Below are 23,960 nucleotides of genomic sequence, written 5' to 3' on the forward strand. Positions count from 1 at the left end.
TTTCAGGTGCAGCATGCTATGGCTTTGATACTTTTCATTATTCAGCGTACTTCACTGGACTGAAATCCCCCAAGATTGAAGCAATCCCCTGTATGCAAAAGACTAAGTAATTGAAAATAAAAGTTTATCTCATTTGATTTAACATGTACAAGTTGTTTTTTCAGATAAAAGGAAGTAGTCCTTTTTCATGTATGTTTACTATTGATTTTGTTGCAGTCATGATCTGTGTTTCCACCAGTTCCTATTTCTGTCCCGGATTTGTGATATTGCCTCACCTGTTGCATTCCAACTGATACTGTAAATGAAATGAGCCTGTCAAATTGTTTAAGTACTTTCTCTGTACACAGCTCATCACCATGTCCACTGATCATTGGCTTGATAAACTTCTAGTTTTGATGAAGTATCGGAAATTATGGAACTTCTCTGTTTGCTCATGTATGAGTGATACTTATTTTAATGATCACTTTATTGTCCTTTTTTTACACAACAACATGGATTATGTGACTCTTTTGCCAATGCTTTTTTGATTAATAGTAAATTAATTTTGGATTTTGCCCTGCCTGATGTGTATTTAATGCTATATACTCAGTGCCTGCCCCCTAAGGCTTGTGAAAAAACCACAAGTGTACTCGGGTGGGACTCGAACCTTAAACCTCCTGCTTACTAATGCACACATCTTAACCACTTGACCACCAAGCTTGTTGGTTAGCATTGGATGTAGCAGTGGGTACCGCAAACAACTATTTCAAAGATTGGTATGCACCGGGAAGATGTAAATTAATTTTGGATTTTTCAGTGTATCCCCCGAAGGTTTGTGAAGCCGACACCAGCAAGCTCGGTGGTCGAGTGGATAAGACATCTGCACTAGTAAGCAAGAGGTCGTGGATTCGAGTCCCATCCATGTACGCTTGTTTTTTTTTTTTTTCCACAAGCCTTCGGAGGCATACATTGAGCACATAGTTCTAAATACACGTCGGGCAGGGCAAAATCCAAAAGTAATTAATCTCCCCGGTGCAAACCCTTCTTTGGAATAGTTGATTGATTAATAGTTTGGCATTGGGTACATCCATGACAGATCTGGGTGTTTTGCCTGTTTCTGTGTCAAGCAATTGTTGCTTGATCACCTCTGTGCTTCCCGCACGTAAGCTCTGGTTGTATTTAGTAGATATCCACAACAAAATTAAGTTCAAGATTATTTTAGACAATTGACTTGAACGTTATCAAAATTATAGTAATGTAGTGTGACAAAAATCACTCTGCCTTCAAAATAATTCCACAAATTAGTCAAATGTCTTATTGTAGAAGTTACTCTTCGCATAGAAACACATTCTGCACTTTTTATTTTTGAAGCCGTGATAGCAGACTAGCATTTTAGAACGTACATAGTAACCTATGTACGTTCTAAAATGCTAGTTGGGTACATCCATGACAGATCTGGGTGTTTTGCCTGTTTCTGTGTCAAGTAATTGTTGCTTGATCACCTCTGTGCTTCCCGCACGTAAGCAAATTAGTCAAATGTCTTATTGTAGAAGTTACTCTTCGCATAGAAACACATTCTGCACTTTTTATTTTTGAAGCCGTGATAGCAGACTAGCATTTTAGAACGTACATAGTAACCTATGTACTCCAGGGACCAACAAAAGAGATTAACTAAATTTAAATAATGTTTTGGACATAAATGTGATAGAGACACCCAAGTAATATCAGAAATAAATGGGATAATTTTGAGTTGTGCTCTGAATACAAAAGCTGTTTCCTCGAGCAATCCTTCTCATGGTATGTTACTTACTTACGCCTGCGAATTTTATTAGTTGACTACTTCTTCTGATGGTGAAACCTTTCTGGTGAGCCAGGACTGCCTCAGTCTCCCCACCCCTACCCTTCGACCCCTCATAATTAGAACAATTTGAATTCCCCGTTCCTCGCTTTGTCCCCAGCCTCCTTCGTTGAGAACGATACCACAGAAAACAAAGACAGTGGTATTATATGGTGAAATCTAACTCGTGGCCGCTGATGTATAATTACAGTGAACTTGAAAGAAATTGCTATCTAGAGAGAATTGCAAGGTCCTTTACTAACGACCGACATGGCAATAAATATATACTCGTTGTTGGCGACTTCTTCACTAAGTGGACTGAGGCATATGCGATACCTGATCAAGAGGCAATCACGATTGCCACAAAAATTGATTTAAATTTTTCTGCAGATTTGGTGTGCCCCTACAACTTCACTCTGATCAAGGCCGAATTTTTGAGTCTTGTGTGTTCCAAGAAAAGTTTCCGGAAGTTAGGGGATAGACAGAAGGAGAACTACCGCCCTCTATCCACAACCCGATGGCAAGATTGAGCGATTTAACAGAGAATCCTTCAAGCGATGTTGTCAATGTATGTAACCGAAAGTCAGCGAGATTTGGACCGTCATTTGCCTTATGCTATAGCGTACCGCACATCCGTACTTGAGACTACAGATTGTACTCCAAGTGAAATGATGTTGGTCAGAGACATCCAACTACCCGTCGATTTGTGAACAGAGCAACCTGCTGCAGGTGAGAGTTGTTTTCCGACTCAAAATTATGCCCGCGACTTGCAGGAAAGACTAGAGCAAGTACACAGATTTGCCCGTGACCGTCTGAAAATAGCTAGTAATCGGCTGAAGAAGAATTACGACCACGAAGTCGAGGGAGAAGGATTCATTCGAGGAGCTGCAGTCCAAAGAGGGAGAAGGGATTAAGTTTGAAGTTGCAGCGGCCATGGAAGGGCCCGTATCTCGTCACAAAACATCTGAGTGATATCATGTACTGTATACAGATTTCCAGTAAGTCCAAATCAAATATAGTGCATAGCAACCGTCTGAAACCCTACCGTGGAGAAAATCCACCAGTTTAGCTGCATCCAAGAGAAAGTCGAGAAGACGAGCGTGAACCAGACGAGCAAAATGAAGGGGAGAGTGATCAAATGTGACGAATTCAGAGGAGCTGGAGGTGTCCACAGAAATGAAAATAACCCATAGAAATCCCCAAGTAAGAGAACGAGTTACTCAAAACAGCCAGAGGACCGACGCTGACCTGAGAAGTCAGCGCACGAGGAAGGTTCCAAAGAGATATGGACACTTTTAATTGCGTGTTAGCTCGCTTCCATGACTTCCATGAACTTATGAGTTTCTATTGCTATGTGTATTTGAAGTAAACTACGTACAGTCAGTCCTGACTGGCCAGCAGCACGTAACTGGGGGCGTTAAGAGGTGGCCGCGCTCAACTAATTCCCAGGGGCATATGACGTAAGGAGGGAAATTAGCATAGTTAGCGTCCTTTATCTGATAGCGGGACTTCAAATAATCATTTTGCCCCAGTTTTTCGGACAAGTAGGATGCACAGAGCGATAGTTGGAAGTACATGACGGCATTGCCGAGGGTGGTTTAAATACTTTCGCGACCTACAGGAGCATCTTCAGAGATTCTATCGAGGCCCGATAGACACAATCACAACGGCAGAATTTGATACGCAATCAAGGAAGCTGGAGGCGACGCACCACATATCATCAAGGGCGAAACCTGGCAAGGCTGAGGGGCATCACCATAGGGGAAGCCACGCAACCGACAGATCCAGGCCTAAGGCACAGAGTGAAAGGGCACCGATGGCCGCTCTAAGTCGCCACCCCAGAAACCAAACTGGAAAGATAAATTTGGAAAGACGGGTGATACTGGACCCGAGGCTTCCACCAGACAAGAAGACTGTTTGGAGCTACACCCCTCACCAGCCAGAGAGACGAACCAAGAAAGAAGAGCAACCATGACCTGAGATCTTGAAGAGCTGTAGTGGGTGTACCAAGTTCTCAACACACTTCAGACACCGCAGATCAGCCCACTGGCTTCCCCGCCTACTGTGGACAGCCCCCCCCAAAAAAACCTTCCTTTCTTCAGCAAGCATGGATAAATGGTTAGAGGAGGTCAACCTTGTGGATTTCTCCGACTCAAAACAACCCGACCCGCTCCTGAATCTGAATGGTCAGCAAAATGTCCTCCGAGACACATCCACGCTGACATCTGAGAAGCGCACTGCGTGTGGAATGACAAGACCAAATCATTTAGCGGTGCTGCTTTAGCTTGGATTTGAATAAATCCAGTGAAGAACTATTTACAAAGACAGTGGGTAGATTGTTCCTGTCTTTTATAGTGGAAACAAAAGATGAGTCCTGGAATGCTTTAAGACTTATGACGAATTTGTAGAATTTTTTTTATCATTCCCCCTAGTTTTCCTAGTGTTAGGCTGGACGAACTCATCTAGGTTAACGCCAACCTCCTCTTCCCATGATGAGTTTCTACTGTCCAGCGCACCAACCCCTCCGCCCCAGCAAGACGCAGGCCATGTCCCTTAAGAGATCCTGGGAGATGGAGAACGCAAGGAGGACCCCCTAAGACAAGTGGAAGTGGATGGAAGCCAGCAGAACGACCTGCCACCCGAGAGGCAGACAGACCCCAGTAGTGCAGCCCGTCTAACCCCGTCTATTTTGCCTCCTCTCTGACGGGCTGTCGACCAATCAGAATGCTGGATTTTGTACCACGTGACCCTCATTAGCATAAAACGATGATCTGGAATATTCCATTGTTCACGGGGTGTAGGTAATGTGTGAGGGGAAGGTCACAATATTAATAAATACAGGAACGTACCATTTTGTTTGTTGGTCTTTGTGATCGATATAATCTGCTCGAGAGAGCGAGGTAATCTCGGGTAAGTCTTGAAATAAATACAAAACTGCATGTAGAGTACAGTAAATAACATATCTCTTAAAACAGTGATCTTAATTGATGGCCCTTTTTTAAACACAGATTATACTTACGTGGGCCGGCTGGGTATGTAGGTTAGAAACGCATTTATACGGTACATGTATACGCATGCATATGTATGCACTCAACAAACCCAGAGGGTCTGTGAACGCAGGAACCTGCTACTTGTACCTACGATAAATTATATGGTACGTCAGCCCAAATTGGGCGTTGTGTACAGCAGCCTTATTGTTTGCTGGGGGGGGGGGCGATTGCAGTGACGTCATAGTGCCGAGTCATCGATAGACGTAAACAACTGGACATGTCCGAACATGTCCAACGGGAAGGTCCGACATACGCGGCGTTTTCAAGCGTTTTGCATTCGCAGGAAAAGTTAGTACATTTCACAAATTAAAAGCATCGTTCTTGAACCTCCCTGCGGTTGGATGCATTTCTTGTGCTAACCCTGTTAAGTTGTGAACAAAATAATGTACTTTGGGCAGGCCGGACGTGTGTGTCTACTGTGATTAAGGCCAAGAAATAAAAGTAGGTTCATGCCATTCATTATCGAACTAGGAAGTCTTTGAAACAAAGGCGTTTATTAGCTCGGACGTTTCAAGTTGGGTGTTTTAAACTTATGCAAGTAGGTAGTGCATAATAAAGATCAGGAAGCTAGTACGAAGAATGATATTACGGGACCGAACTATTTTGGTGGATTAACATGTACATGTTTTATCGATGTTCATGTGCGTGCATGTAGTCAAGTAAAAGTAATAGATTCCCACGATAGGATTGTGTTATGGTTTAAGCGTGGAACTCAAGAGCTTTTGACCCCGTCTCGAAGACGTTTTAGAGCCAACTTACTCCATTCATAAAACAAATATAAATCCTGTCCCGTGTAACTAACGGGTTCGAAAGTCGTCGTGCCGCCTCGAACAATGTGTTGGGTTCTGTGCAGGATCACTAACCTTTGCTTTACTATCAAGATGTATTTTTTATAAGTTATATATAACTTTGCTTTACTCATGGAGAAACCGCTAATTGGGCTCATTAATATAGACTTGTCTTATCCACGTGCAACACTTTCCCAATTACCACAGGTTGTTTCTCTAAAGTTGGGCCAAAACAATTGGTTCTTTGTAAGAAGCAACGCTTTATACCCTATTTATGCGGGTCAGAGTACAGTAGATACATGCAAGACAGTGAAGCGTAATTCCCACCCATCGTGCAACCATGTTCGATTAACAATATAATGCAGTTATATTCCCAGTCCATTGGATAAAGACGCCGAGGTAAAGGACACGACGGCAGTGTTTGAACCTATCGATTCCAACCCCAAAGCCAGCGAACAGTTACGCAATCTTGCAAGTCGTTTTTGAGGTGAGTTGCGTTTGGACTGCGTGAATATCCCTCCCTGTAAGGTTCAGATGAGGGCATGCTTTGTTTCCATCTAGTCTGCAGTCCCATACATATTTTTAGCTACAAGTATGTTGGATTAAAAATTCGTACATTTTGTTAAACATAATTTTTTTATTTTCAATATTGCTAACCTGACAGACTGAGTTTGAAAACAAGCCAGAAGAAAGATGCGTTTGGCACAAAGAAGTTCTAATACATACTTTATTACAATACATCAAACTCAAAGATACAAATGAAGATGATAAAGGTTCACTAACTATTCCAGTAATAAATAGTGATAAAGCAAAATGTACTAGTTGACGCTGAATCACAAACAAATCACATTACATGTACACAACGACACTTATTAAATCATTATCAAAAGAGAGCGGCCAAATTACAAACAAGCTCTTCTTTTAAAATAACAGATTGTGTAGCAATGGTTGAATAAGAAAGGTATCAAATCAATTACCGCTTTTTATAATACACATGTGGTCTCTTGTACTTGATCGGCAAATTTTTCACCGCTTTAGATACAAAATTTGGAACACGATTGGCCAGATCCAATCATGTGGACACGGTAAAACTACTCAAACATTGCTCTCACCTTTTTGGGATTAATAGTCAATTCGTTAATAAATAAACATATAAGTGGGTAGAACTTTTTCATATTTAGCCAATCATTGCATTTGTAAAACATTTGTTGGTAATCCCCAGCGAATTTTTAAATTCCCAGGCATGTAAAAATAAGAAGGGAAAAAAAATTAAAACAAAAAAAAGGTATTTGTTTACACGACAATCACTGTTAAATTCGTTTCTTCGTTTATTACATAGGGTACAAACGTTTGACATCGCAGTTTCCATTGTGGAGTTGTTGTTCCGTTATTCTAGCATAGTTCACTTTAAAATTATATGCTGTAATAACACGAATTATTAATCATACGGGCAAAAAATGGACACAACTTTGTGATATATAAAATAAAATCAGTTTGAGGTTGTTGACGAGCATTGGTAAAAGAATTAATTACACTGCTTCATGTTAACGTTAAGTGGCACAACAAAGCAACAGCCTGTTAGGTACATGTACAATATTGTCCACACATGTACATACACTTGTAAACAAACTGTTTTGATCGAGAGCCCCACTGTATACTAGGTCAAGAGTGGAAATTAAAAGCCGTAAGGCACGGTGTCGTAATTATCTATCAGCACACGCTTGGTGTAAACCACCTGATAAAATTTCTTTTCCTCGTTGGTCTCAATATGCACAGTTTTCTTGTTCCTCGTTATTTTGTAGGGATCTTTTACTTGCACTTTACTTGGACCTTCTTTGCGTACCATTTGAGACATGACGTCAAAATTAACGAGGAAATGATTCCTATAGCTCAAAGTAATACCTCTGACTTTACAGTGAGACAAGTTGCCACTCTTGTCTGGTTTGGCTAATTTGTAACCGTAATTCTTGGGACTTCCTGACACGAACGTAACGATATGATTATCAGCCTCCAACTCATTGGTCAACTCTCTCGCCAATCTCCGGCTCCCATTCACCCTTTCGACTGACGTAAATCACGCTATCGGGTCCAAATAGAGAACCCTGTGATCAAGTTCGTCTAACAGATCGTACAACTTCAGACGAGCTTGACAAGTCGTGTATGCGGCTAGTATTACGTGGGTCCTTCCTGACGGCTCCACAAAGTCCTCCGTGTGTTGCCACTGCACCTCGACCATCTCCTCGTTGACGAAGTTAGCGCTTTGAACTTCGATGTCATCACGCGTCATCATTATTATTATTATTATGAATGGTTTATTTATTTTAACTGTATTCCTCGCCGCCAGGGGCAGAATTGTGAATACAATTTACATGTACATTAAAACAAATAAATATACAATAATATGTACAATTACAAAAGAAAAGGGTATTAAAAAGCTAAAAGCCTTAAATTTCTACAAAGCTTTGGAGTAAACAGGGACATTATGATCAATAATACATTCTAAAAGGGTTAAAATTAAAATGACAAAAAATTGAATCAACGGAAATAAAGATTTGTTTACAAACATTAACAATGTACTTGGACAAAAGGGCGAAAATACAGAAAGGGAAGAGGAAACAAAACATATAGGGCTAAGGAGGGTCAAAAAGGGGAGGGGGTAAGGGGTAGGGGGTCAGGAGGAAGAGCGGTCAAAAGGAAGAGGAGGGGGATCAAAACACAAAATATTACAAAGGGAACGTTAGATAGGGAGGACAATTACGATGCAGGAACCACATTATCATTTGTATTAAAAGCATTAAAAAATGAACCAGAGCAAGTAAACGATAAGGTCTGATTCTATTATTGGCAGGGCAAATAAACTCAACATGGAGCTAATAGGTTTAGTCAGACACACTGTTAAGCAGCTTTATCAATCCTACAAGAGGGCTGTTCTGATACCTCCTTGACGAGGTATTCGGTTGGGTCCTTCAAGTACGAAGTCTTCGCCATTTTGGGTCGTTGTCCAAACTTCCCCCAGAAACTGAAGAGGAGAAATATATTCGTTAGAACTTGTTAAGCATAACTTTGAGAAAAGCAGGAGTTAATTCACTAATGTTTGGATTTGGGAGTCACAGTCAATGCATAACTCAGAAGAAAAAAAATCGAACAGTTTAAACTTGAATGTTCTTGAAAGTTCAGCTACCTGTTAAAGCATCAGCTTTGTTATGGCCCTCAATCCCGCGTTCTTCTTAATGTTGCCCCACTCGAGCCGGATCCCTCCTTGTCAAAATACCGCTCGATGTATTGGTGTTTCTGCTCGTCCGTCTGACACCAGACAGGCCAGTCACTCGCCCCCTGTTTCATCTTGAGGAAAGCATTCACGTAGTCTGCAAAGAGCCCACCCTCTTTGGTGTCTGGATCGTAATGAGCGACTTCATAAAAACGCCAGACCTCGTAGATTTTCACCAGCGTGTAGCCTTTAACCAGCGCCTTCTGCAACTCCAGAGTGACCCACGTACCGATGAGGGAACGGTCGTCGTCGCTGTGCTGACATGGTGGCTGTTGAAGGGTTTCAGCGCACTTGGCGCACAGAGGGAACATCAAACGACCCGATGCTTTGTACGGAATGACGGGGTGATACAAGCCTCTCGGTGGAAGAACCTTGCATTTAATCAGCCCCTCGTACTCGCTGACATCACCGAAATTTTCGGTGATAACAGTGGGATGGCCGATTGGATATTTTCCATATTTATTGACGTAGGGGTACAAGGAGGTAAAGTCAACGTACTTGATCTTCTCATTGGGCCCTGCTTCGTAATGCAGTCGAGTGGCATTAGTGCGACCTCCGCAGAAAGCATCACGTGGAATGAGAGGTGTCTGAATCTCTAGCGAGGACACAAATGTGTTCATGTCTGTGTTCTGCGAAAGTTCTGTATCAAACTCGCATTCCCATTTTTTGATGAGGTTGTACCCACATCCCATAACGTATTGACGTTTGTCGGTGGTCGTCTGGTAAAGCTCTTCCATCGTGAGGCCGTTGAGAGGATGCTTAGTGTCCCGAGCAAGGCAAGTATGACCGTGATGAAGACAACCGTGAAATTCGAGCGCGGTTTTCACTCCATTTGACTCGTAGTAGCCATTGGCCTTGTAGGGACCAATGTGTTTCTCACCGCCGTTGGCGGCATGTTGGACGAGGTGACCAGTCTGATGGGCCACCCATTCGAGCCACTTGAGAGCCTTGACCGACTGGCGATCGTTGGAAGGATATCCCTGAGGATGGATGATAGCGACGGTGTCCGGAGCCAAATACTTAGTGCGATATACCAAGTTGCAAGCGGAAGCGATTGTAATGCAATGGCGAAACGGGTCTATACCGGGGGCTGAATCTTCAGTAGTCATGTTCATGAAAAGGGATCTAAAGCTGAGACAACACCGACGGAGTATGTCCACGTCAGAACGACAGTATTTGACGATTTCTTTCTGGAAGTCAAAGTGGTCATTCCGATGTTCCTAGTACCACTGAACGAAGGCCTGTCTGTCTGTGGGCTTCATGGAATCGGGATTGTAGTAATGCATCTCGGGGAGGTGAGAGAGTACAGCATGCTAAATGGCCAAGGTGTTGAAGAAATGAGGGAAGTATCCCTTGGCCAGTTCCTTCAAACCGAAAGCACCCGGAAGTTTGGAGAGGGTCATGGAGAGGAAGTTGAAGGAGTCGATGAACTTTATATCGGTGGCGGGTACCGTTATGCTCATTACCTTGGCTCCATTCAAGATAACCTAAGGTAGGACGGCATTGTCGTATAAATACCGCAGAATAAAATATGAGTCGTATCCTTTGAAATTGTGACAGAGGACAATGGAACCAGCGTTCTCTTCGCTAAAGAGCCAATGGCAAAAATTCCTGCCTCGTGGTGGGCCCAGCGAGAAGTCGCTCGCGCTGCTCACACCGTGTGCACGATGCCAATTGTTCCTCGCTCAAGCATTTGGAGCATACTTTTTGTGCGATGCAGAGATTTGGATCGTGGACACCCGATTCTTGCACGCATTCGAAATCAAAGAAGATGTAACTTTTGACGTCATCTTCACAATCTTCGGCATCGTCTTTCATGGCATGTGCCTCCTCCATTTCTTCAGCAATTAGACTGCAATTATTGTCGGGTTTGTCTTGAGTTTTGTCGACCGGCTGCATATAACACAGATGTCCGGGAAGAACATATTCTCGGCATACGTTGCAGTAACGTTCTCCACACCGGTGGTCTTTGCCTTTGTGATATCTTTGGCTGACAAACTGTCCGCAGTCTTGGCACCTGAAGTGAGACTTGCACACTGACACACCGCGAGTGTTCCGTTTCAGGTGATTGTCGTAGCACAAGTCACTTCTGAAGTATCTATTGCAGTCTCGGCAATATACTAACTCGCCTTCTTAACAGGTGGGCTGGAAACAAAGCTTACATGAACCTTGACATGTATGGTCTTCGGCATGGTCGTGACCTTTCAGACATCTCACGCAGAAGTAACTTCTATTGAGGAATGCAGGCATGCTGGTGATGACGTCATAGTGTCCATCATGATGATAGAGGTAAATCTGTTGATTGGCAGAGGGACCTTTGTAGACGACAGCATTTGCGTATTCTTTGGACGCCACTATGATCTGATAACTGCTGACAAGGCGTTGAAATTGTTTAATTTCCTCGAGCCCGCATTTCGTCAACGGTACCCCCGCATTGCAATGCAGTTCCTCAGCGAGTATCTTCTGCAGCTTGTATCCCTTGCGGTTGGCATCCCACTTTTCGTGTTTGTCGAGTCGAGCTTTGGCCGTAACGATGGCTCTAGCACAGCACAATTCCTCTTTATTCACGATCTGAATGAGACATTGTTTTTCTTTCAAATATCGGTCTAGGTTTACGTACATTTTGCGGCGACGTTTACCACCCTTTGGCATTTCTACGTGGGTAATTTGAATCTCGAGAGTGCCATGTATGGTGAATTCTTCGTAAGATTGTAACACTGTCTCCACCCTAGCTAGGAATCGTTCGGCCGTTAATCGAGACTTGGGCAAGAAGGGTAACGTGATGGGATAGTCCAGCTCTGGACATGTGACCACCATGCGTATCAAATCTCTGCTCCCTCTGTCAACGTGTCGATGAGACTCTGGAGTACTTGATTTAAGGTTTCCACAACGGTAGAATAGCTGTAAATGTCGAGGTTGTCGTTAAATCTGACGGTGTACTCTTGCCCCTTTGTCTTGAATTTCTTCATATCCACTTCTCTGACCATTGTCACGTGGAACAGGTCACGAACGTCGCCCGAGATTTTCTGACATTTTGGTGCTGGTTCCTGCGTCGGTGCCTCATCCACTTCCCCGAAGCCTCTCTGCATAATCAGTCCCCCACCGTGCTGATTTTTGAGGTGACGAATGTAATTGTCACGTCTGGCAAATACCTTGCAGCATATATCGCATTGGTATTGGTTGGCATCACTATGCCGGACAGCGTGGCGATTAAAATTACTACGAGAGTGGAACACCTTATTGCAAACGTCGCAAGTAAACATCTGTGGAGTATAAAGACGTATAAATGTAATTAAGGTTAAGTCAAGGTTAATGCTCAAAACACAAACCACAAAACATAATTGCACATTACTAATTCTCGTACGTGTCAAGACCTGAACGTTTCATACAAAGGGGGGACTTTCTGTTACGCTCTACGGTTCATCGCCAGAATTTCAGAATATCGACGCATACCTTTTCCTATAGAATAATTTCTGATGTCTGAAAAGTGAATCCTTACGTCAGTTGACTGCGAGTCCTCTGCTCGTTTTGCAAAGTCGGTTATTGCCCCAAGTAGTACCTGTAAAAGTGATGAGAAAAATTACAAACCGTAGGCCTATATGCTGAGAAATATACATAGGTTTGAGTGAGAGCTTTTGTAAGAGATGTTACGACGTCCGTGGTTGAAAGCAAAATGAAGATTTGTCCGTGGCGCCCAACTTTGTATAATTTTATTACGGACGTTGTGATCTACGTTGTGATCTAATTTGCATTAGCTATTTCATTTCATATGTCACACTAGTATAGTAAATACAGCGCAATTCCATTGCATGATTTATAATTTCCGTTATCTCACACGTGCCTTTTTCTTTAGTGGTGTTTATGTTAGTTGCGAATTGCAGCTTGTTCCCCTTGCAGAATGTCACTTTGAACTTGCTACAAGTGCAGTTATCTGCAAAACAGGTATGAGCGTGAATATAATACGTGTATACTTGAATACAAGATAGATCACTCTGCGCCGTGACAAGTCCAACGGTTGGCAGGTAATTGCTGCCTCGTGCACACTTTACAGACTTATATAATTCTATTGCAGACGTCGCGATTTATCGTGATGATATAATCCGTGCTTCTGATTGGTTAAATATATCAGTCATCGAAATTATGATTGGCACAGAGCTAACATGCCACCAGAAACCGCATGACGTCATGTTTACGGATTTAGCCTGAACGTGTCAAAACATGCCTGACAGACAATGCTGATAACTTCCAAGACGGCTTTCATACTCTATCCTGATTGGTTGAGAACTACTATCATACAATTAACGCATGACTTCGAATGGATCGAGGGGGTAGTAACAATAAGAAAACCATAGGGGAAATGATAAAACCTACATATACATGCATATTGAGCTTGACTGCACGGCGTGTAATTATCTCAATATGTAACGGATTTGACATTGAAGATTTAGGGTGACGTTAAGAAATGTTTTGTTTTACACTAAAAATTAAACTACACCGGCGCATGTTTCATACTTGTCAGTCTGTAAATACTTAGACCCCTTGCATGCGAACTGGCACCATGTATTCGGGAATGTGGGATCGATAATGTCTATTGTAATGCGTTGCGCGATGAACAACACTTGAGTTGCACCCATGTCCCGGTTTAAAGCTTGGAAAGTGCATGCCACCCGTACGTGTACAAGTATTTGTCATGCGTTTTCTTGTTTGGTTACGGTTTCTCAAGTGCGTAATGAATATTTGTGTTCATGGTACGCGTTTTTTCATTGCCAGCTTATAGATGTGGTGTAATGCCAAAATCCTATTTTCATTTTCTAGTATTAAGTTCACATTTGTTTCAGTTTAGTGATAAAACTATGCACAATTCAAGCATTCTAATTTGACACAAGTAACAGCTAATTTGTTTCAAGTGCACACTTGACGAACAATTCCGGGTGAGGAAGTCTCACTTGTGTTATCTTATTTTTCTTTTTCCAACTTTTTAACATTTCCCATACAACTTGACGTGACTTTTGCGTTGTGGGACAACGCGCTGTGAAGCAAATTAGCTGTTACTTGTGTCAAATTAGAATGCTTGAATTGTGCATAGTTTTATCACTATATTATAGTTTTATCATTATATTATTCACAATGTGTGTCACTCACGATGTGCTAACTTTGCAAATGTCTGCGTGAATAAACGAACAGACTGTCAAGAATCGACAGGATAAGGGGGAAAGATTTGTTTCAAATGTTAATTTGAATTAAACCGGAAAATGTCTTCACATTGTCCTGTACATTCATCGTTTGGCACGGGATGCGATACGCTCCCGATCACAAGGACAGAAAGAGAAAAATGCAAAGACAAGAGAATGGAGAACGAATTGTACACACATTGCAACATTTTGTCATAGGTTTTTTCTTGGCATAATCAAGATTTACAAAGTCGATGACCATTAGCACTCACGGTTTTAAGATTATTTGCTTAAGTACATGTCTTTCATACAGGTTTATCATTGTGATGTGCTCGTTTACACTTAAACGTTCAACCAACTCTGACATCACTTACTCGTGACATTTTGGTTTCTTTTGTTTAAAACATAATTTTGTTTTAACTTTTAAAGATTTACGTTTTATATTTTACCACTTATTTTGAAACATATATTTTTAACTTTTAGGTTTACTTTTTATATTTTATCAATTATTTTGCGTTTAGTTAATTCTTATTCTTATCCCGACTTAATGACAAATGTGTACGAATCTATGAAATTGGCAATTAACAAATGCATTTAAAATTGCAATAAAACAAGATTATCTGTTTTCGTGACATTAGAATTCCAAACATTAGAATGAAACACATAAAAATTAAGAGACCATTATAAAAACGCTTGTACATCAACTTGTAATAAAACACCCTACTTTTCTTACACGTGTATTTCACTTATATTCGACACTTCTATTTTCCAGTGTTATTGCCTTTCACAACATGTTTACTTTTTATAATTCCATTTTTGTACAAGTACATTGGCTTTTATCGTTGATGTATAGATAATTGTATTTTCATATTTACATTTTGACGAAATATTAGTTTACGTTTTGATTCAAGATTATAATTTATGTTAGGCATTTTGCATCTGTTCCATTTGAACCCTGTTACTCTTTATTCTGTTTTGTGTGCAAATTTGTAGGATTAGTTTCACACTTCACGTTTGTCACTACTTGTTTGAATGCTGGTAATTTCTGATTTTACTTGTTTCCATTTTCTGCATGAAAATTTTATTTTTGTGCGTACCACCGTTTCATATTGATATCAACATTGATTCTTATGATTTACCAATATTACATTGAAATGCTTACATTTTCTTCTTCTCTTTAAGTTACTTTGATATAGTTCTTTTTATTTGTTTCAAACAGTGGAATGCCATAAAAGTGATACATGTAGTATTATTTTCCTTGGTTGCATGCCGTGTTAAAGTTTGGGGTGTTCGTTCAAAGGTTTAGCCAGATAACACCGAACGGGCAAATTATTGATTGGTCAGGCTTTTCACCGTACAGATAGTTTCGTGTGAGAACTACGTGTGCATGCAGTTTTGTGTGACTGCGCAAACCATGATATAAGAAAGCAATGCTGTGCACAAGATCAGTGTGCCTGTTTCGACAAAGCATTTCACTTTCAAGTATTTTTAATGATAATGAAATGGCCAGTTTTGTACAGCTGGAACCCGAAAGAGTACCATCTCTGATATGACAAAAATTGAAAATTAATTTTGGATAACATTCACAGAACTGAATAGCAGCCAATTGTTTGAGTTACTTTTTGAACATGTACTTAAACATGTAACAGGTAAATTACTTAACAGAATACGTTTTTAGTGAAATAATGTCGACGGTAAGACCATGGAGGTATACGGCTCCACGAGAAAATACACATAGCAAGGAAAAAGTTATTAAAGAACAAGTACAACGTGTAGTTTGAAATTACGTTTGAAACACATTTCAATTACATTGTACGCGTTAGAAGCAAATTACTATCCAGCTGATAAACATGTCTGATAGAATTGTTCAGAACCTTTCAAAAACTCATTCATGGACAAGTTTTGTACAAAGACAATCCAATAGTATTGTATTTTTAATGGTAAGAAACTGAGTCAACTCATGGTCGACTGAACCGCAATATACTGACATCGGTAATTTTACACACGTAAAACACTAGAATGCCCATGAACAAGAAAATTAGCACTCAGGTGAGTGCTAATCTTACATCAGATATTCGATCAGCAGGATTCCTGGTGTTGTGATCAAATAACCTGCTTCAACCCAATTCCAAAGTGTTCTCATTCAACCATGCCAAAGCATGAGCTGTCCTCAAGAGCAATACGCATCGAACGATTCTCTGTCCTAGAATGAGCTTAGGCTGCGACTCCGAAACGTTTAAAAATGCCGCGCAGGTTGGACCTTTCTGATGGACATGTTCGGTTGTTTACGTTCAGGGATGACTCGGAGCCGTGACGTCATGGAATTTCCTTCCAACCATACAATAAGACTATTGTACACAACGCCCAATTGGGGCAGCACCATTTTTGTATGTAGGTAGGTTCCCACAGTTAATTACTAAAGGTTTAAACCTAACACTCGGCTTGCAAAACATAGAGGTTGACACAAAAGGTGACGAAATCCCTGAAAAAAAAAAGACCGTGCCCTCCTCAGAAAAAAAAAGACCATCGCCCCTGTTGATTACTTCAGGATTTATCCAATTACTCCAGCCGGAGCCACCCGCGGTCTGTTGTCCGAAGATAAAGCCCGTGTCCATTACCTGGCGCCACGCTATAACGGGGCATTGTTTAGGGATTATCCCTCGATTACTTCCAGACCTCCTGGTGCTGGTGGGCGCCCGATCTGAGTGTACCATTTAAAAACGCCGCGCATACCGGGCCTTCCCGTTGGACATGTTCGGACATGTCCAGTTGTTTACGTCTATCGATGACTAAGCACTGTGACGTCACTGCAATCGCCCTCCGAGCAAACAATAAGGCTATTGTACACAGCGCCCAATTTGGGCTGACGTACCATATAATTTATCGTAGGTACATGTAGTAGGTTCCCACGTTTACAGACCTTCTACGTTTGTACATGTATAACGTTCTTGTGATTGTACCGTACATGCATTTATAACCGACATACCCGGCCGGCCCACATAAGTATAGTCCATGAGTTATAAATAAGGCCCATCAATAATGTTCATTGTTTTAAGAGATATTTTATTTACTGTACGCTACATGCAGTTTTGTACTTATTTCAAGACTTACCCGAGTTTACCTCGCTCTCTCGAGCAGATTATATCGATCACAAAGACCAACAAACAAAATGGTACGTTCCTGTATTTATTAATATCGTGACCTTCCCCTAACACATTACCCCGTGAACAATGGAATATTCCAGATCCTCATTTTATGCTAATGAGGGTCACGTGGTACAAAATCCAGCGTTCTGATTGGTCGAGAGCCCGTCAGAAAGGAGGCCAAATATCCTGGTTAGACGGGCTGCACTACTGACCCCCGCCTGCTTCCCAAAGGGCGGGAGAAAGCTGCCTGTCCGCGGCCGGAGCTGGGGTGGCTTGGATGAGGCAACAAGCAAGGACAAATCCAGCAGCAAAGACGACTAAGGTGTCCGCCTTAGTCGTCTTGGCTGTTTGACTGCACCACCTCGAATCAGTGGGATCACCGTTCGCCAAGTTGAAGTCTACAAGTTCCCAGACGGGAGGGAGTACTCAGTAAATTACACAGAGAATTCCATTCCCAGCCGCCAACCGAAGCGGCCCCGGAAACGGAGAACTGGACTTTGGACATTTCGCAAGGATAAATCCTGTGCTGTTTTGACCATAAATCGAAAATTTTGAGCTTCTTTTGAAAACAGACTGAGGCTACCATCCATATAGACACGGTTTACAGTACATGCATAACACGGCATGCAAATAACTACGGAGTCTATTTACATTTGAGGGAAACTTGGATCAACGTCATAGTAAAACTGCGTAGGTGTTTTCAAGGACAGCTGTTTAAATAATTGTGCGGTTGGAAAAACAACCTTCTAGCGTATCCGAAAAGGGCATGTACTGTGTGATTGAACAACTAGCAAAGCTCTAGGCGTATCCAGAAAAAAACTTTGCTCCGGTGTGAAACTGGAAAACAGTGTACTTGCGGTGGGAACTTACACATGACTCCTGAACAGTTCAGCTCAATCGAGTTGGAAAGACCAGCGACAACTGGGCTTAAAGAAATATATTGTATTTATAAAACACAATGATTCGCTATTACTTCCCACCACATTTGGAAGAGTTTTATAATTTAATCAACGAAAAACCTCCAGAAGCATATGTGGAAATAAAAGAAGACACTTGTAAAAATGTCAATAAAGGAATACAAGACGGATTTGTAAATTGTCATGATTGTTTTAAAAGATTACACCCTTATACAGTTTTTGAAGTGGAGAACGTAGGCGGCAAATACATTCAGCGTTTTGTCTATCAAAAGCCCAAATCTAAAACAGATAAAGTGCTCAAACAACTGGATCGCGATATTGCTTCCACCACCCAGCAGCCGACCAGATCCATAAGCCGCATTGTCATCGGAGCTTCTTAAATCTAGCCACAAACCGTACTTATCTTTCAAGTAGCCGGCCATGTCAACGCCGGCCAGGTTTAGATCTTTCACAACCACTCGACCCGATTCGGTATCCGAATCGCCAAAGAACTTGCTGATTTTGTTCCAGTGTTGGTATTCAAACAACCCTTGCGAATATAGTTGATTGGGTCTACCTTCGACATCTAAGGAATCGCGTACCTGTTCTTAAATGCACCGGCGACCCTTTGTCTTTATTGTCGTTGACTGAATCGCTGGCGTCCGCTGCACCCAATCTCAACTTGGTTACGTTTTCCCTTTCTAATCCAAATAAGCCATATTTTTAGTCTGCATTGCGGGTAACCAGTTGTCTTTAAAATTGTGAAAGACGTCTGTGTCTTGATTACTCACAATTTTGTTGCCTTGTAAACTAACGTTAAGTTCGCCGACCAAGTTACGCGCGACGTAGTTGTACACGGTTCGGTTATCGCCCGATCCACCGTCGAGCTCCAGTTTGAAAGCGAGTTTTTCCGTACCCAGGCGCGACGACGTCGTCTACCCCTAATGCCGGGAACTTGAGGTATATTGAGCTCGGGTTGTGCGTAATCGTTACCTCGCATCGTTCGCCTTTGATAGCTCGAGGTGTTTCCAAACGGCGACTTGGGTTTAATTTCTGTGTATATTGGCTTGCCATGTCTTTCTATTACAGACGTTTTTATAATTTTAACGGTTTATTTTAAAATTCCAAATATGAACGATAAAGCAATCGACACACAGGGTGCAAAACAACATGTCTTCGTATTTAGTCATTTGATTTCTCTTACAAAACGTTTCGGCTCGCATTTCTGCCAGTATGTCCTGAATTTCTAAAAGATGTTCTTGGCCCATTTTAAATTAAAGCCTTTATAAAATAAAATGGCAAGTGCGTTTACTGGATCCAATTTTCTGTTTAGCAGCCAGTCTCAAAAAGAGTGGACGAAGAACGAAAGCCCACGATTTAGCTTCGGAACAATTGGCGTAAGCCAAACAGACCTGGGAGAAAATCGCGTTCATCTGTTGGATTTTTAAATGAACGCATGCATGCGACAAGAACGCGCGAGTCAACGAGAGTTTACAGACGTAGATGACGTGTTGCGTGCTTATTCGGTATTGACTGGGAAAAACGTGTGCAAACGTTGCTGCCCGAACCCAAGCTGTCAGATTTTTACGTGCCTTCAGAAGGTCAACGGGTTAGTTTGTGTTCTTGGAGAACTGCCTTTGTCGGTTTCTTGGCGTATCGAGTTGGTTAACTTTATTTTAAAAAGCTGCTTTGGTCGGTTTGCTTAATTTTAATTTAAAAAGCATTGACAAAGAATTCTCAAGGCTATTGGAAAGCCGCAAGGCCATGGAAAGGTGAAAGATGGGCGCGGACAAAAGCGCGGCGAGAAGCTCGTTAAAAAGCAGGCCGTTTGGCAGTTGTATTTACCCGCCCCTAAATACGTACCCAGGCCTATGACTTTACGAAAAGATTAGATTGAACCCAACGACACGCATTAAATGGATGTGTTGTATTTACCTTGGGATCGTGAACACGATGCACTTACAAATACGCTTTGACGGTGGTCGACGTGGCTTCCAGATACATAGAGGCGGAACCTTTGATAACAAAAACAGCTGAACAAGTGACCGACGCCATAAAACGGGTTTACGACAGGTCGCTGTTGACTGAAACGATTAACGTAGACTCGGGATTGGAGTTTCAAGGCAAGTTTTAAAAAACAGTTTCGTTAAAGAGGGCGTTCAGATACAGGTGGGCCAACCGGGTGTCCATCTATCAAAGGGGAATCGTTGAACGGTTCAACAGAATGTTAGCCGACCGACTGTTTGGGCATCGGTACGTACACAAAATGTTGAATGTTGGTAAGCGAAATGTGGAATGGGTGGAGCTTCTTCCCAAGGTTGTAAAAGCACTAAACGAAGAAAAAACTCGGTTCATCGGCGTGGTCCCCGCAGAAGCCGTCAAGTTAGATAGCGTGAAACAAGCAGCGGCTGCGTCCGTCTCCAAAAGAAAAGAGATAGAATTACATTCAGACGTTGTCTTGCGATATTTGTATTAACCCGATGAACAGGACGGTGGTACCGTCTGAAGAGCGACTGATCCGATTTGGAGCGTAGACGTGTTTCAAATCGAGAAACGCACAGGTCAGTTTAAAAGAGTCAATGGCAAAAAGGTAAAAACGGGTCCGACGCTGTATTCCTTGCTAAACGGGCCCAAGCGTTCATTTGTGCGAGAAGAGCTTCAAGTTGTGCCGGCTTGATAATGGCCGGAAGCTAAAGTATCGATACCGTTTGGCAAAATGTAATGTTTTGTATCTAAAGGCGAAAAGCTCAATTTGTTCCCGTTATCGTGAATACTTGATGTCTGTCACATCTAAACATCTGTTGCTTAAAAAAGTTTTGTAGCCGTTCAAACAGGCATTTTTAAAAATGTTTTTCGTGTGAAAGATGCTTTTTCGTCACGACCTTAGTTACGCCTTTGGCTTTTTTCAAATTTTGATCTTCTGTCAAAATGGAATACGCTTTTGGTCTGATACAAACGGTTTCCAGCATAAGTCGTCACCTAATTCATCTTTCATCTTACGGTTGACTTTTTTGAATCTATATCGGTATACATCAACTTTATTTTGTCTACAAAATGGGGTTTCAATGTGTTGTAAAAAGTCACACATTAATATTTTTGAAAATCCAAGATGCAAACACCACAGTAAATAGGTTTGTTTAGAAAAATTTAAATTTTGTACATTTCGACAAACGAGATCGCCCTCTGGAAAAGCCGTTGTCGTTTTGTAATTAGGCAGGCTAGAAAGTTTGTAAAACGTTTTGTATCTCCGTTTCGCAAAATACTGAATTGTTCATCAGTTTAAAAAAATCCTTTTCAAAGTTTGAATCGGCTCGTTTGCGCAATTCTGTATTTTTATCGATGTAGCTTTTCATCCAAGACGCGATGAACCGCTTTCAATACTAAACCCAATTGTAAACAGACTTGCAACGTTCAATAGTGTAATTTATATTTTTGTTTTGGATGTAACATGGCTACGCGTTTATTGACCAAAGCGGCTTTTACTCCATTTAGATTGATCAATTTATTTTGGTAGTCCGACAGCCATTCGTTTGGAATCAGAATGTTCTAAGGTGCCGAAGGGAAATCATTGTGTAAATCATGTAGATGTACGGGGTAATCGAGAGTTACTTCAAACATGCAACCAGTTTTAGTACAAGGTGAAAGTTTTGAATGTATTCGTAAGTAAATTTGTTTAGCGCACGAACCCATTTAAAGTTTCCAATGGTTAAATATTGGCTCATGGCCCAACCATGATGTACAAAGACAGTTTATCTGGGTCATAATCGGGTAAATATTTGTTATTTGCTTTCGTGTAACGAATGCGCATTCAAAGAACAAGTGTTTGTCCATGCCTGTCAGCAGCTCGAGTTTAACGCCCGAATGTTTCAACAACGCGTCCTAAGTTTTTTTGAAAGTTTTCAGAGACACAGGCAAGTAATAACGCTTCTGTTTTAAAGTACGTGCAGATTGTTAAAGTTGCGTTGGGCTCTAACATAAGCTTATTCGGATACGGTTTCCTGTTTAAGTGAACTATAAAACGCTTCTCGCGGCGGAAGTTGCGTTTCTTCAAACTTTTCAGTTTCATAAGGAGTTCATATATTCATAGGGGTAAACGCCTTTTTCCCAAAGCAGCTCTGTATTTTGTGGAAAATTTTTCCGAAGTAATTCAAAAGCTTCGTGAGGGCAAGCTTTCACAAGCGCATCGAGCGAATACCACATAAAATTAAAACGAATCTAAAAACTTGGGCTGACCCACTGAAAAGGAAATGTACTTTTCAGAATTTTGTGGGATACAAAAAAGTTTGTCGTCGGTCGATGCGGGTAATCCTTGCATAATCAAATGGGCGTTGTAATTTTCGAAGTTGTTGAAACGACCGGAATAACGGTCTTCTATGAAATAATTTTCAGCTGTAAATTACAGCGCTTGTGTGCTGCTCCTCTTATTCCCCGGTAATGTGATAATGATCGCGAATCGCGAAAGTCGATGCATGTGAAATCTAACTCGTGGAGATTACATGTCGATTTATAATCGATTAATGTCGATTCGGCGTTTGACACCAGTAGAATAAAGTCCCGGAGCCGCACATAATGCCCATAGTAGGCCTATGTATTTGCAATAATCATTTTTGACGTTTATGACCGCTTTCTTGTTTTTAATATAATCGGGCAGCCGATATATGTTCCACCTAGTGGATCATACCACGTTAAGTTCATATAAAACGCAACGATTTCGTCAAGTACAAATCCAGACCTATTGTTGATAAATCTCTCTATTTTGTCTGATAGTTGTTCTTTTTGATTTTCTATCACGTTCTTTACATCTGGTTCGAGAAATGCTGTAGTGATATCACTTAAAATGTAAATATTCGTATAACAATGTCTCGTTCTTCCGGTCGTTCCTTTTTAAATTGGACTTTGATAGCTGTTTGTAATCTGTAAGTGCCTATTTCTCGTGATTCAGCTAACGCTTTCAATTCGATGTGTCTTTTTGCGAAAATCAAAAAAGAGTACTACGTCTTCCCTAAATAAATGTGGTACCAGTTCCTAAGATTCCCCTGAAATCGCCTAATTTCTCAAATGTTTACTTCATCAAACGAATCTGGTCGAGTAAAATTTTGAATCGCGTCGATGGGATCTTTTCGTAGCACATTACCGTTTGCACCTGTGGCTGTGAAGGTATTTGATTATCTTGTACTATTTGTAAGAGCTGACGATACTTTTTGCGCTGTGGATTTTTGAATTGGCGATCGTGCGCTTGAATTGCCCGCATGTATTCTTTTTTAGTGTTTTAACGCCTCTAAGGTGCGAGTACTGGTATACTGAACCGTCTGACATGGTCGGATACATTTGATTTTTTAATTCGATTAAAGTTAGATAATATAAGATAACATTGTACTCTGGAATGACTCAGTCTGCTTCGTCTATTAAATTTGCGTATGGGAAACCGTCTAAAATGTCTGGGGGAATCACGGTTATGTCTACATCTTTATCATATTCAATTATCAAGCCAAGTTTTCTACTTGTACATTCAAGTCAGATTTAGTGTCACGGTCGTCTTCTTTTCTAAATCTTATCTTTTTATAGCAACCGTGTCTATTGTCACTGTCGTATACAAAAAACGATACACCGTACAGATTTTTGCAGTTGATGCAGTAGCCTAATTACAATCGTTACAGTGATCACATTCGATGCAATGATCACAACCCGTACAACAATAACAACTGTCGCATGATGTTGAAGATTTTGCAAGAGTTGAAGTAAATCACATAGTCGGTGTTGTTTTCATGGTTCAGAGTAACCTGTTCACCCTGACAATAAATCCACTCAGTACTTATCTTCCGGAG

General features: G+C 41.3%; 2 protein-coding genes across 10 annotated transcripts in view; one reads left to right on the plus strand and one right to left on the minus strand.

Moving 5' to 3' along the window:
* aga (aspartylglucosaminidase) overlaps positions 1–23,960 on the plus strand; it is a 172,708-nt gene that overhangs the window by 124,240 nt on the left and 24,508 nt on the right. For 3 of the 8 annotated variants that reach the window (XM_087131730.1, XM_087131736.1, XM_022255241.2), the window contains one exon: positions 7–1,748. The exons of the other annotated variants lie outside the window; for them this stretch is intronic. In XM_087131730.1, coding sequence (XP_086987856.1) covers positions 7–110 — 104 coding nt within the window. In that variant the 3' untranslated portion in view covers positions 111–1,748. Of the gene's footprint in view, positions 1–6; positions 1,749–23,960 lie in introns of those variants that run through there. 8 annotated transcript variants of the gene reach the window in all.
* Positions 6,424–14,295, minus strand: LOC147795515 (uncharacterized). 2 transcript variants are annotated; one of them, XM_087131738.1, is made up of 3 exons: positions 12,376–14,295; positions 8,836–12,185; positions 6,424–8,673 (listed from the first exon to the last, which is right to left on the minus strand). In XM_087131738.1, the coding sequence occupies exon 2, from the start codon at positions 10,035–10,037 to the stop codon at positions 8,865–8,867; it is 1,173 nt and encodes a 390-aa protein (XP_086987864.1). In that variant the 5' UTR covers positions 10,038–12,185; positions 12,376–14,295; the 3' UTR covers positions 6,424–8,673; positions 8,836–8,864. The 2 variants fall into 2 exon arrangements, with proteins under 2 accessions (XP_086987864.1, XP_086987865.1); XM_087131739.1 differs by lacking the exon at positions 12,376–14,295 and having other exon boundaries at positions 8,836–12,283.

The sequence above is a fragment of the Acanthaster planci genome, unplaced genomic scaffold (genome assembly GCF_054643075.1).
Source record: "Acanthaster planci isolate LZ-2023a unplaced genomic scaffold, COTS_SCS Contig10, whole genome shotgun sequence".
Taxonomy (NCBI): domain Eukaryota; kingdom Metazoa; phylum Echinodermata; class Asteroidea; order Valvatida; family Acanthasteridae; genus Acanthaster; species Acanthaster planci.

What these genes read in the sequence shown, in the direction of transcription:
- LOC147795515 (XM_087131738.1), bottom strand. Translation starts at nt 10,037, where the DNA reads ATGAACATGACTACTGAAGATTCAGCCCCCGGTATAGACCCGTTTCGC.